Source organism: Corvus kubaryi, unplaced genomic scaffold (genome assembly GCF_017639235.1).
Source record: "Corvus kubaryi isolate FWS band 111438036 unplaced genomic scaffold, C.kubaryi_AGA036_p1.0 split3-73, whole genome shotgun sequence".
NCBI classification, from domain to species: domain Eukaryota; kingdom Metazoa; phylum Chordata; class Aves; order Passeriformes; family Corvidae; genus Corvus; species Corvus kubaryi.
This window is the reverse complement of record NW_024582091.1, coordinates 5,465,383-5,479,149: the sequence shown is the minus strand read 5'-3', so window position 1 is coordinate 5,479,149 and position 13,767 is coordinate 5,465,383. Positions and strand designations below refer to the sequence as shown.

General features: G+C 36.8%; 1 protein-coding gene across 23 annotated transcripts in view; it reads left to right on the top strand.

The window, feature by feature from the left end:
- Nucleotides 1-13,767, top strand: part of DST (dystonin) — a 293,815-nt gene that overhangs the window by 192,960 nt on the left and 87,088 nt on the right. For all 23 annotated transcript variants that reach the window (XM_042016274.1, XM_042016275.1, XM_042016296.1 and 20 more), the window contains 9 exons: nucleotides 351-632; nucleotides 2,397-2,942; nucleotides 5,349-5,525; nucleotides 8,167-8,290; nucleotides 10,138-10,346; nucleotides 10,617-10,934; nucleotides 11,111-11,277; nucleotides 11,817-11,973; nucleotides 12,232-12,358. In XM_042016274.1, the coding sequence (XP_041872208.1) occupies nucleotides 351-632; nucleotides 2,397-2,942; nucleotides 5,349-5,525; nucleotides 8,167-8,290; nucleotides 10,138-10,346; nucleotides 10,617-10,934; nucleotides 11,111-11,277; nucleotides 11,817-11,973; nucleotides 12,232-12,358 (2,107 nt within the window). The remainder of the gene's footprint in view (nucleotides 1-350; nucleotides 633-2,396; nucleotides 2,943-5,348; nucleotides 5,526-8,166; nucleotides 8,291-10,137; nucleotides 10,347-10,616; nucleotides 10,935-11,110; nucleotides 11,278-11,816; nucleotides 11,974-12,231; nucleotides 12,359-13,767) is intronic.

Here is a 13,767-nt window from a genome sequence, read left to right as displayed (position 1 = left end):
TAACAAGTGGTGGGTCCATGTTGGAGCCGGTTGGCATTGGGTCTGTCAGACATGAAGGAAGCTTCTGACAGCTTCTCAGAGAAGCCACCCCTGCAGCCCTTTTGATTCCAAAATGTGTCCAAGCAATCCCAATACATATTGATAAATTGTGTAAAGGTTAATATTATATTTCGTTTGGGTAACTAATAAACTGTTGGTTTATTCTCTTATAAAATGAACAGCAACCTCAATATTAATCAAAAATTTTCTTTGATGTTAATGCATTTTAAATGGTTTATTTGTATATTTATTTGATATTTTGTGATCCCTAAAGAAGATTCCTAAATTGAAACTGTGAAATTTCTATGTAGGTTGCAGCCATAGAACAGCTGGAAGAAAGTAAAAATACAATAGAAAATCTTTTGGATTGGTTATCAAATGTGGATAAAGAAGCAGAGCATGGCCGGAAATTTAAGCAAGTAATAGAACAGAATGGAACACACTTTGAAGAAGGAGATGTGAAAGTTTTGGAAGGAGAGGAGGATGATGTCAATGGTAATCTGCTGGAAATGCAGCAAGACATTGAAACTCGGGTGGATGGACTAGTAAAAAGCACAGATGATAATCTGAACCAGCAGTATCAGAAAGTCAAGGTATTGTTACTGGGTTTATTCAACATTTAGGTGCTAAGTGTATCACTCCTTATTCAACATAATAAACTCAATCTCATCCTTTCTGTCATAGGCTTTGGAACAGGCACTAGGAAGACAGTAATACACAGTGGTAGGAATTTCAGTAGTTAGAATCTATTGCACATTTGTCACTTTTTTGCTGTTACTATAGTTGTTTCATGCAAAATAAGAGAAAGGACACATTCTGCAAGGTAAATGTAGAATCTTTGTGGTGAGCCTATTATTATTTTTTGTCGTGAGGAATTGATGCAGGCAAATAAAATGCAAAACATAGCAATATGAATTCATACCCTTTGTGTGACTTCTTCAAAAATCTTTGCAATACCCAAATGATTCATCCTCCTTTAGACCCCTGTGAATACTGATTGCAAATTGCTGCAGATAATAGTTTACTGAAATTATAGTTTTCATTCCCTACAACTTTAACACATGGACAAAGCAGTGTTTGAATGCTTCAGAAAGGTGAATTACATAAAATTACGGCGCAGCATTTTAAAAATAAATTTTCCTGGTAAGATAATTGGAAGCATTTAAAGTAATAAGAGCTCAGTTTTATGGTGTTTGCTGACTTACAGCTGAGAAACCGAGAACCTTTAGGTGTGAGCTGATTGACACCTTAAAGAAAATTATTATGCTTGTAGCTGACAGTATTTTGGATTTTCTTTTTTATTAAAAAAACCCAAAACCCAAAAGCCCAAAAGCAACTTAAGAAAATAAGGTTATTGGGTTTTGCGTACATGATATTTTTACTTCTACTTTTTTGACAGTCATTTCTGCACCTAGTGCCTACAGAATAATTGATCACTGTACTCATGGAAGAAAAAACATACTGTTTATTTTACATAGCTAATTTTCATGGGAGTAGAAGACCTTCAAGAATGAAGAATTTTTTGAAAGAATATATTTTAAATATGTTTTTCATTTGGAATACAGTACTAGTTCCTGGACTTAAATTTTTTTATGGGATTGAAAAATTTACATGCACGGATTGTGTCTTGATTTTTAATGTCAACTGTATCTGTTTTATGACTAACTTTGTTTGTTAAAAATCATGGCTCTTGATTCTGAAAAATGAAGTTTTAGAACCCAAGTAATAATTTTTGTTCACTGAGTGTACGAAGAAAGTATCTGTACTATGTTTGATGCTTTCACTCCTTTAGGTTTGCTTATCTGTAATGGTAGCTATAATATAAGTAATGGGACATGGAGAGTTTTGATTTGGAAAGTTGCCTACCTTTGAATGTTTTATTTGTGAAATCCCATTTTGAGACAGAGAATTAGGAAAATTTTGGTTACACTAAGCACACTACCATAAATACTTAGTAATAAGCAATTTAATTTTATTAGGAAAAAATGTAAAGAGATTGATAGTGTCTAGTTTTGCTCTACAGAGTTGTCTTTGAGAAGTACAGGGGAAAATGCTTGTGTGATAAATACATCCAGGTACTGCTGAAGTTGCAATGATACTTGAACTTTTCCATATGGTCATGGCCTGTACATCTGGCAAAAATTACTGCTGAATGTTTTGTAAAATTTTTTGACTGCACAGAAATATGATGACTAAGAGTCACACTTTCACTTAAATTACTGAGAAAATGTGGGGTTTTTAAATAAATAATATGAAAATCAGAAACGTCTTTTATCATTTTGATTGTTTTACGTGTCCTTTTATAAGGAACCATGTGAGAAGGTGCTGGTTCTAATTTATTCTTCTTTTATTTGTAGGCTCAACATGAGAAAATTATTTCACAGCAGCAGGCGATCATAGTAGCAACTCAGTCTGCTCAGGCACTGCTTGAGAAACAAGGGCACTACCTCACCCCTGAAGAAAAAGACAAGATGCAGAGGAACATGAAAGAGCTGAAGGCTCAGTATGAGACTGCTTTGGCCGAATCTGAACGAAAAATGAAATTGACCCATTCTCTAAGAGAAGAACTGGAGAAATTTGATGCAGACTATAGTGAATTTGAAACCTGGCTGCAGCAGGCAGAACAAGAACTTGACAATTTGGAGGCAGGGGCTTCTGACTTCAGTGGTATTATGGTCAAACTGAAAAGGCAGAAGAGTTTTTCAGAAGATGTTATATCTCACAAAGGTGATTTACGCTATATTACAATTTCTGGGCAAAGAGTTTTGGATGCTGCGAGGTCATGTAGCAAAAGAGATGGTGTGAAGGTTGACAAAGATGGTATCGATACCTCGGCTACATATGCTGAAGTGCAAAATAAACTGGATAGAGCTTCAGATCGCTTCAAATCTCTCTATACTAAGGTAAGTTTTATTTATACTGAATAGGAATGACTATTGTAATTGATTTAGCAACTTGTGTAGACAGGAGCTAGCTGATGAAACAAACACTGTGGGAAAGTTGTAAATTCTCTGTTTCTTGAAGTTAGAGCAAGATGGTTTTCTAGAAGATCTACTTTAGTCAAGTGTCAGACTATTAATGGTCTGAATGGATGATACTTTCTACTTTGTGTTATAAAGAAGAAATGAGACCAGAGTTCATTGTTCTTTCCAGCCTTAAACAGCCTCTGAGACTGTGGCAGCTCAGAATGTCTTGGGTTATGTTTTGGGGTGGAAAGAAATTGTAATACTTTCACATGTATAATGTTTCTTTATGTTACTTGCAATATTTCCCACAGCTGCTTATTTACTTGTCTCCCTACTAATGAGTGTAAAAAGAGAGAGACTATGACAAAAATAACAGGTGAAGTTTAGATTTTAATTTGTATCCTGAAATATTTTGTCCCAATGTGACCTTTGTTGTCAGCACTAGGCATGAAAGAACTTAGTGATTTGAGGACAGCAGTTCTTTTCCACTGCTCTGCCAAGTAAACATTTTATCCTTAACAATCTCAGATTAGTGTCTAACTAATGAGTAATTAGCAGTGCAAAATCCTCTAGGTACCTCAGAGAGGGAAGATAATCTAGCTCTCTGTGCCAGGTTCATGTATGGAATCTGTCTGATAGAACTAGACAAACATCACCAGCTAGTCTCACATGCCAAATTTCCAGCTGTTTTCAAAAAACCAACAGTGTTGCTCAATATTGATAATATCCCAGAACTGTAAACTTCTGAGATAATTATTAATTGAACCACTGAAGAGAGAGTTGCTGTCAGTAGCCCTTGAATGTGCTATTTCATAATTTTCTAAGGTCATAGGTTCAAACTCCTCAGTAGAGCTTTAATATCCACTGGTACAGTGTTGATCTGCAACAGTGGCCATCTTTGTCTGGAAATTTTTATCTCTTTAATGTTTTCATGCTCAGAAATGTAAATTCTATAAAGCCATGTATTTGCTTGATTAAAAAAGCAGTGTAAAACATTTGTTCTCGGTTTGTCAAGGCAGCTCTTCTTTTACAAAAGCACATTTTCCTTTTCCCACTTAACTGGTATGAACAGGGAAGCTAAACTGACAATTGCATTGGCATGCTCGATTTCTTCCAGTCGGTTTATTTAATTAGTTTGAGTGTGAATGTAAAGATTTCATAACAAAATTTTCAGAGAGCTTATTTTTATGCACATAAAAATCCCATGCCAGCGGCTTGATTTGTCAATTTTCCAAATTCTATCCTTCCCATATATACATTTAGAAGAGTTATAATAGACATGCTTTTTTAAATATTTGACAATAAATATGCAGAACAAAGTAGATCTGTGGAGTCTTTAAGGACAGAATTCTAAAAAGTGAGATTGTCCAAAATTAGTGAGATCTTCTGAGTTGTAAATGAATTTGTAGTAACCTTTTTTGCCTTTTGTAAAAGCTTCTTCCTTTTAATAAATACTTAGATTGCTTTTACTTTTATATTTATGTATTTGCACATGTGTGAGACATGATTTCATAGGCTTATATGTTGAAGGAATCTTAAAGTCAGTTCTTGGTTAACTCGTTATATAAATAAGAATGTTCTATGTCTGCCCACCAGATGGAGACCAAGTACCATACAGTGCCTGGAAGGTTCAGGATATAAATATTTAACATAACTATTTATAAATATTATGACTTGCTACAACCAGATTTTGCTTGTGAAACCATCTCCAGAAAGTCTGAAAGAGTTTCACTGACTTTTTAATATGACAATTTGCTGTAAACATTTTGGGGCATCCTAACATATAGGACTAATAGGATCTTGTTCGGATGACATTTTTAAGTGAATAAAAACAAAGTGTATGTACAATACCCAACCATATCACTTTGGATTCACTATGCAGGTAAGGTAGTTATGAAAACAGTACTCCACTGTTTGTATTTTAATGAATATACACATCTCTTCTGATTTTTCATAATAATTTCTAGCTTCCACTGGCTTTCTACATTTCTACTTTCCATTAGCTGTCTACATTTTTGGTGCCAGTGTTCTGATAAAGAATCTTTATATTGCTGAATCAAAAATTATTCTTGAAGCTTTTCTTATTCTAGTACAGCAAGTAAGATTCCAGTTTCCCACCTGCATCACTTATTTGATCCTAAATCACCCTTTAGGAGCACAAACTGGTAAGACCTGCATAGCCTGTCCAGCTGTCATGTCTTAGTTCAGAAATCAGTTAGACAGTGAAGTGATGGCAGGAAAAAATGATGCAGTATTACAGGAAGGAATGTATGACTTTGAGGTTGGTATGCAGCACACAGTTTAATGCCTGCGTATTTGCTTGTTTCTTTTCTACTATTTTAGTGTAGCATCCTTGGAAATAACCTTAAAGATCTGGTGGATAAATACCAGCATTATGAAGATGCCTCATCTGGACTTTTGTCAGGTCTCCAAGCCTCTGAAATAGCTGTGAACAAACAACTATCAGAGCCAATTGCAGTGGATCCCAAAAATCTCCAAAGACAACTCGAAGAAACCAAGGTGAAAAGCTGTAAAATGCAGCAGTACTTTTGTCCTAAAAGGAGCTGCTTTTTGTCTGAAAAACAGGATAATCTAATATAATTCAAGTGGCTGCAGGCCAAATTGTTGCCTTGCATGTGGGCATACAGCTTCTATGGTTCTGAATTTTGGCTGTCCAGAGCAATATCCGAAAAGCGCTGGGTGAAAAAAAATGGGGTACCAAGATGCCATTAGCAGTGGTGACTGCAAGATGTGTTTTCTATCACTTTGCTAAGATAGGGTGAAATCTGGAAAGTTTTTGAACTAAGAAAGGATTTAGTGCTTATGGTTTGCTATCAGAATAAGGCTTGGATTGGGTTCCAGATAGATAAGTCCTTTTGATGGTTGTCTGTGACTCTTGATTTTTTTTCTGTTCACGTTTGCGTGTTACTTCATTATGAAAGGGATAATACCAGGTGAACAGTGTGATCTGAGTAGTCTTGTTTGCCTGTTTCAGTTGCACCTAGTGCTAAACGCCCAGCAGAGAGTGAATTTAACATAATTTGTACTGCATAGAAAAATGATATTTTTTATTTTTCCCCACTGAGGATGTAACTCATGACTTTATGTGAATCCAAGTATCAGCAAGACAAGTTAGTGATAGAGCTTGTGAAGGTAAAACTCTGGCTATCTGTATAAAGTGTAAATTTGGAGGAGGCTTTAGAAGTATAAGGTGAGTTATATAAAGTTTCATGCGGTCTGTCATCTTTGAACTGACTGTTATATTTTCATAAACACATTCAATCACCTATACTATAAATAAAATGCAAGATTATTTGTTTTTCAGTGAGCAAGACCGTTGGTCAGGCACTTCCTCATTGCTTTGTCTGTGCTTGGTGAAGTATCAGTGCAGGTCAGACACACTTACTATTGAAAAATGATAGTCAATAACTTTTGGAAAGTACAGCTTTAACCATTTCCCTTACATCAACCTTTACCTATGGTATCTTTCAAATTGGCTGCTGGAGATGCCTAACACTTTGGTGCATGACAGCAAAAGGAGTCAAATCACAGCTGCGTTTAAGACAACTAAAGTAAAAGTGTAGATTGTGAACTCCTAACTATTGAATGTTTTAGGTACATTTGTGCTTCCGAGCACAAGAAGAGTAGGAATAAAACCAATTACAATTTGAAGCTTCATTTAAACTTTTTGTTCCTTATGCCAAAATGAATTATATTCTCTATAATGCAAATTTTCATGGAAGTAATACAAAAGGAGTGAGTACTAGGGTTCTTTTTATGAAATGTCTACATGGATTACTTGCCACACAAAAGAGCGCTCAATGAATATGAGTTGGGAAGAAGGAAGAGAGTACAAAATGTCAAAAGATTCAAAGGAAGAGAAAAAACAGGAGGCTGAAGAAAGAAAGCCAATTAATGGAAGCAAAACAAAGAGTATTTTGAGGAAGTCAGGTGTTGCAAGTTAAAGCTGTCCCTTGTAGCCAACGCATGCAGCTGATAATCCAGCTACACACAGACCTTGGCAGCATGGTGAGGTCTAATCTTTTTATGGGGATTAACTGTTCTTCAGAGTATTCTTCACTGCCTCTGGCATCAGCTTGCTTGCCTTCTGTTAGCATACAAGGTTTTCTGGTACATCTTTTTTTTCTTTCTTTTTTTGTTGTTTCTTTTTTATTCTTTTTCTTTCTGCACAAGTACTAGCCTAAGCCTCTTCAGATCTCTCAGACTCATTGTGTCAAATGGGTCAGCAAGATGAGGTACTGTGCTCTGGCACAGTCTTATGCTCTGGGTACCGGTGCTGAATGCACTGACATGACTTCTTTGTGCTGGCAGGGCACATAGGATTATCTTTTGATTCATATATTCATTGAGTATCAATGAATATCAAAAAATAAATGAGAAATCCTTTCACTTTAGACTTCTGTAAAGTTCAAGTGAATCAAAACAAACACTGGGACAGTGGCCAGAAATAATTTAAAGACTAATTGCCCTCAAGTACTCTTACACACTGGAGAGACAAAGCCACTAGAAGCTGATTCAGCCTTCTTGTCTTCATTGTCTCTGGAGCAAATCATGGCTGGGCTAGTCTCTGAACATGTGTTCCTTGGTTAGATGGACAAACCTAGGCAAAATTCAGCCGCACTGTTTCAGAGGTTCCTGACTGTGAAGGCAATTATCTTATTTCAAGCTATTCCTGTTTACTCTACAGTATCAGCCTGATCCTTTGTCGATACCACTGGTGGTGAATGTGTAACTGCTGCTGTTGATTGTGCGCTTTTCCATCTGAATTGTTCTTAGATGCTGAGTTGAAAAATATGTTTATAATGTAGTCTGTACAAGGGGTCTTTAGAAACAATTAAACAAAATACACATTTGAAGTAACATGCAAGAAATACACATTTGAAGTAACATGCAAGAAATAAGTTGAGTCAGACAAGTATTCTAAAACATAAGGTAAAAAAGATGGTGAATGAACTAAAACAAGGGCCAGAAGGTTAACAGCAGCCATAACCACCAGTCAGGATTTTTCTTAAGGTGAGGTCACAAATTGAGTTAGTTTATTCCCAGCACTAAGTTTAGGTTCTGTGACATATCTCAAGCCTTGCTTATGTAAATATCAACTGTACTGAAAAGCATAACTGATAATAGTGGAATTTTACAGGTTCTTCAGGGACAAGTGTCTAACCACCAAATTGCTGTAGAAAAACTGAAAAAAGCTGCTGAAGTGTTATTGGACACAAGGGGAGAGTTGACACCAGACAAAGATGAGATTCAAAAAACACTGGGTAAAATATTTGCTTTTATTAATGCCTCTATTTATCATTTGTGTCTGCATGCAGGTTCTGGAATAGAAAAATTATAGTTTCCACATTCTTGTGTCACTGTCCAAGTCCATGTTTTGTTGAGTCATAAGTCATTACAACACAATAACTTTATTGTTGGTCTCTCTCCTACATTGATCCATATGCTTTTCACTGTCATTTCATTTTTTCTTTTTACAGAAATAGGAATTGCCGAGCAGAGGTAGTGATTTGCTGAGGATCATAAATTCTCCAGAGAAACATGACTCCAAGGAACCTGTTTACAAGCAGTTATTTGAAGTTTGCTTAGTTTAGGAGTTATTTCCTTCCAACTTTAAGAAACTGTCTATGGAGGGGTTGACTCTGGCTGGCTGCCAGATGCCCACCCACCTTCTCTCTCATTCCCTTTGCTCAAGTGGATGGGGGTAAAAATTGAGACGGAAAAGCCCATGTGTTGAGGTAAAGACAGGGAAATCACCACTTACCGTTTACTAGGCATGTACAAAATAGACTTGACTTGGCAAAAACTCACTTTCATTTATTGCCAAATAAAACAAGTTTGGGAAATGAGAAACAAAGACAAATCACAACAACACTATGCTCCATCCACTCTTTTTTCCAGGCTTACCATCACTCCTTCCTTCCTTCCCAACTACTCCCACTTCCTCCCTGCCAAACAGTGCAGTGTGGGTGGGAAATGGATGATTGTGGTCAGTCTGTAATTTCTCTGCTGCTGCTTCCTCCTCACACGTTTCCCCTGCTCCAGTGAGGGACCTCTCTGCAGGCTGAAATCTTTCATGCTAATACTGTTCCAGTGTGGATATAGGCTGCATTTCCTTCAGGAAATATCCACCTCCTCTAGTGTGGGGTCCTCTACATGCTGCAATGTGGTTATCTGCTCCTCCATCCTCCCCAGGCTTCAGGGGAATCTCTGCTCCAGCACCTGGAGCATCTCTTCTCCCTATTTCTTCCCTGACCTTCATGTCTGCAGGGCTGTTTTCATACTTTTCCCTCATTTCTTAGTCCCATGCAGTGTTTTCTCTTTTCTTAAATACATTTTTAGCAGCACCACCAGTTTGGTTGAGGAGCTCAGCTATGCCCTGTGATGGGTCAGCTGGATTTGGCTGAAACCATCTGTGTCTTCCATGGGGCAGCTCTTGACCTCCTCTCACATGAGCCAAAAAAACTTGTCACTAACAAACCCTTACCACCTACTAATACTCTTTCCTATCAGTAGTGAGAAGTAGCACAGCATGACATTCACCCCTGTCTGAAGTTTGAAGGTGCTCTCTGTGTATCACACAACTATCTCTTCATGAAATTCCATAAGTAACTTGAAGAACAGTGAAATAAAAACCTGTGGCTTGACTTTTTGGAGTGAGTGAGGAAACTCTGTAGGAGATACATGGAGCTTGTAACTTCCAGAGAGTTATCTCAAGAGTGTTGAATGTCTAATGAAGAACCATCTGGATGAACCTCTCAGGTCTCACAGTAACATAAGAGACAATTGTAGAAGACCTGTCTTAATACTCTGCTATTTTATTTCTTGGGAACAGTCAACAGCTGTCTTAAGCTAGAGCTTCATGGAAATCAGTTTCTAACTCTGGGCAACTACAGCTGTATGCTGCTCCCTCATTTCCCTTGTCTGGTGTGTTTCTTGGCTCTGTTTGAAATTTTTCGTCTTTGCTTCCATGTTTTTACTGACTAAAGCTGCTTTTTTTCCTTCGTTCTAATGTAGCAATTTTTGACTCAACTTATGAGAACTGGTGAAGTGAGCTAAGAGCTTAGTTTGGCTAGAGGAAAAAAATTGAAATACATTTTCTTTTTATCAGATGATATTGTGGAAAGATATGACAATTTATCCAAATCCGTGAATGAAAGGAATGAGAAGCTTCAAGTAACTCTGACACGATCCCTAAGTGTGCAGGATGGTTTGGATGAAATGCTGGATTGGATGGAAGGAGTTGAAAAGAGCCTTAAAGAACAAGATCAAGTGCCTTTGAATTCTGCTGCTATTCAGGATATTATTAGTAAAAGCATTGTAAGTAGAATTCTTTGAAAGAAGAAACATCTGTTTGATAATGCAGATTTCAAGAAAGAACTGAAATCTTAGGTTGGCACCTTTAATGGATTCAAAATACTTACTAAAGAGGACAGTTGTGTCAAGTGAAACTGCACATAAGGATTTCTGTAGCTGAAATAGACTATACTGATGGTCTCGCTGTACTGATTTGTTGTTTTATGTGGTAGACGAATTTCACTTCTTAAAATGTAGTTGCAAGTAATACAAAGTAATTCGTGTGTGTTTCAGATGCTAGAACAAGATATTGCGGGTCGCCAAAGCAGTATAAACACTATGAATGAAAAAGTGAAGAAGTTCATGGAAACAGCAGATCCATCCACTGCATCCACACTGCAGGCTAAAATGAGTGAACTTTCAGGTCGGTTTTCTGAAGCAAGTAACAAGCATAGAGAGAAGCTTATGAAAATGGAGGAATTGAAGACTAAAGTGGAGTTATTTGAAGGTCTGTCAGAAAAACTTCAGTCGTTTCTAGATGAGAAAAACCAGGCACTCAGTGAGACGGAGGCACCAAGAAAGGATGTTAGTGAAGTGTCTCAATACATGCAGGTACTGTAGCTTTCAATTTATATCTGTTGTGCATTCTTAGTCTAACTCATCTAAGTGACTGCATAAGAAACAAGGCATGTTTTTTCCCCACTTTGGTTGGTTAGCTAAAATCAAGAGTTTAATTTTGAACAAGTGGTTGTAAAGTCTAATATGAATAATGTCATCTTATTTTGCAGGAAGCTAGTGTAGAATTGGCACAACACAAGAAGGATCTGGAAGTTTTGAAGAAGCTTCTTGAAGAACTTTCATTCCATGCTCTTCCCGGAGATAAAGCACTGGTATTAGAAAAAGTAAATGCTTTGTCAAAGAAATTCAAAGAGGTAGAGGAGACGATAAAGGAAAAGTAAGTTGAATAATCATAGTGTTTCCATTTTGGCTAATAACACAGTGTGAATGTTGTGATTACTGCTATCCTTTTGCAGGCAATCTCAAGATATTGCAGTTAACCAAAGTGAGGGTTTTTTTATAGAAAGAAAAGATTCTATTTGAAAATGCCTCTGTAGTTAGTCTGTCTGGCTCAAGAGCTCTAAAAAGGGCCATAAAGACAAATAATTTTTCAAATTTTGTGACATTCACATGATTCTTGGTAATTTTAAGGAAACCCTACTTCTCCCCTTCTTTGATAGAACACAAATTGCTGCTTGTGCATATTGTTTTAGAGTACCATTTGGCATCAGGCTGCAAAGGAAAACTGGAGAAATTATAAGAGATTCCATAGAAGTTACCTTTACAGTAAAACTAGATTTTGCACGTTCTGCTTATATCCATAAAATTAGCTTTTTGACACTTTGAATTTAGGAATAGTAATACCAGGTTGATAATATTTGTTAGTTTAATTATTAGAAGGAATACTTTGTCATTCCTTTGTCTTTAATTGTTTAGAGAAGAGGATGTATCATCTTGTCAGAAAGAAATGGATACTTTTGAGCTCCTTGTAGAATCATTAAAGAAATGGATAAAAGAGACAACAGAACGAATTCCAGCAGCACAGCCCTCTCTGAATACAGAGGAGTTAAAGAAACCTTTGGAAGATACATTGGTAAGCCATTGCAGGAGAAGTGAAATATGGCTGAAGGAAATAAGGCATCTATTACTAATATTGAAATACAGACCTAAGGTGTAAGCAGTCACAGTAATTGGGACTGGGGGGCTTGCAGTCTGCATTTACATTCCCATTTGCTTTGTATGGTTTGCAGCAGATTCCCAAATAGCAAAGTTGTTCCTTTCTGTACTACACTAAATCTCTTAAGTCTGAAGTCAGTTTTGTAATGAACAAATGACTATCTTTCTTAACCAGAATTTAAAAGATGAATGGACATTAAAGGCACCTGAACTGCAGAAAATGAATAGCAGAGGAACTTTGCTGTGTAATCTAATCACTGCTGTGACTTCTCCTGCCAAACTGAGAGCAGTTGCCAAATCAGGTATGCTTTTGTATAATTAGGTAAGCCTAACATTTCAGGAATTTTAAAAACCTTTAAGACAAAAATTTAAATTATTTCACCCTTGGATTAGCATTCTGAATATTATGGCTTGTGAGAAAACATTTAGCCATGTCTCTTCTGACCATTGTTTGCTGTGATTCTCATTTAAACTGTCTAGCTGCTGTAGTAATTCAGCACACATTCTCATTGTTTTACTCTGCCAAAATAATGTAAAAGTGCACTGATGTAAATGATTTACATGTCCTAGAGCTGTTATGTAATTCCCAGATAGTACATAAAATGACAGTATCACAGTTGCCTTCACCTCATCCCAGAAAGCTTCTGATAATGAGAAATTGACTTATTCTGATCACTGTTCGGTGCTTCACATATCCATCAAGGCTTCTGCCAGCAGGAGAAATACAAGCCTTGTTTTGCAAACACTGATGTACCTGCACAGAGATACCCGTGTAATGGCCAGAAGGCTATTCTGTGACGCCAAGCAAACACAGAAAGGTTTGCGGAGTCGTGGAGTTTTTGTTAGAAGGGTAATGAGGAGATGGTTTATATAAAAAGTGAGCCTAGATAAACCTACTCATCCTAATAAGATATCGCAATTAGGATTAGTCAGCGTTTTAGTTGAAACAACGGCACAGAAGGGAATCAGCTTTGTATCCCAGCATGATTTTCCTGGGCCAAAATGTGTTTTCTGTCTGGACATTCAGCTAAATTCTATTTTACTGGTAATCATAATTTAAAGATAGCAAGTCTATTTCCATCATTTTTTTTTTTACTCTAGTGTTAAATATTAGTTTGTTTTAAAGAAACCAGTAATTCTGCCAAGTATCATTCCAGGCATAGTTCAAGGATGTTGGGCATTTCAATGGCCATAAGCACATTTTCAGTCAATTCTTGAACTGACTAGATCTGGAAATAAATTCAAGTGTGTTGGCCTTCACTGGTCATCTGCAAATATCTGGGAGGCTGGGGACTGACACAGGATATCTCTTGGGCAAAAGTAGAACACTTTCTTTCTTGTATCTCTTTGTAATAGCTGCCTCTGGTTTTGGTGGGTTTTTTTTTTGTTTGTTTGTTTTGGGTTTTTTTGTTTTGTTTTGTTTTTTTTAACTTTAAATAAAAATCTTTAAAGAACATTTTGGAATCTTCTATTTGGGCTCATTCCCCTGCCTCTTTTTCTACTCCTATGCATCCAGACAAAAAAAATAGTTAAATAGCTATCACATAAGAGCAGCTATAATCCTCCAGACCAGAACATTTGCCCTCCTTGACAAGAGCTGTACTGTGTATCACTTTATCACTGTTATAAATACCAGAGTCCAGCTAATAGAGCGTGAAGATCTACAAGACCCTGGCTGGAGCCTGTGACGTCTCTTATCTGGTTTGTTTTC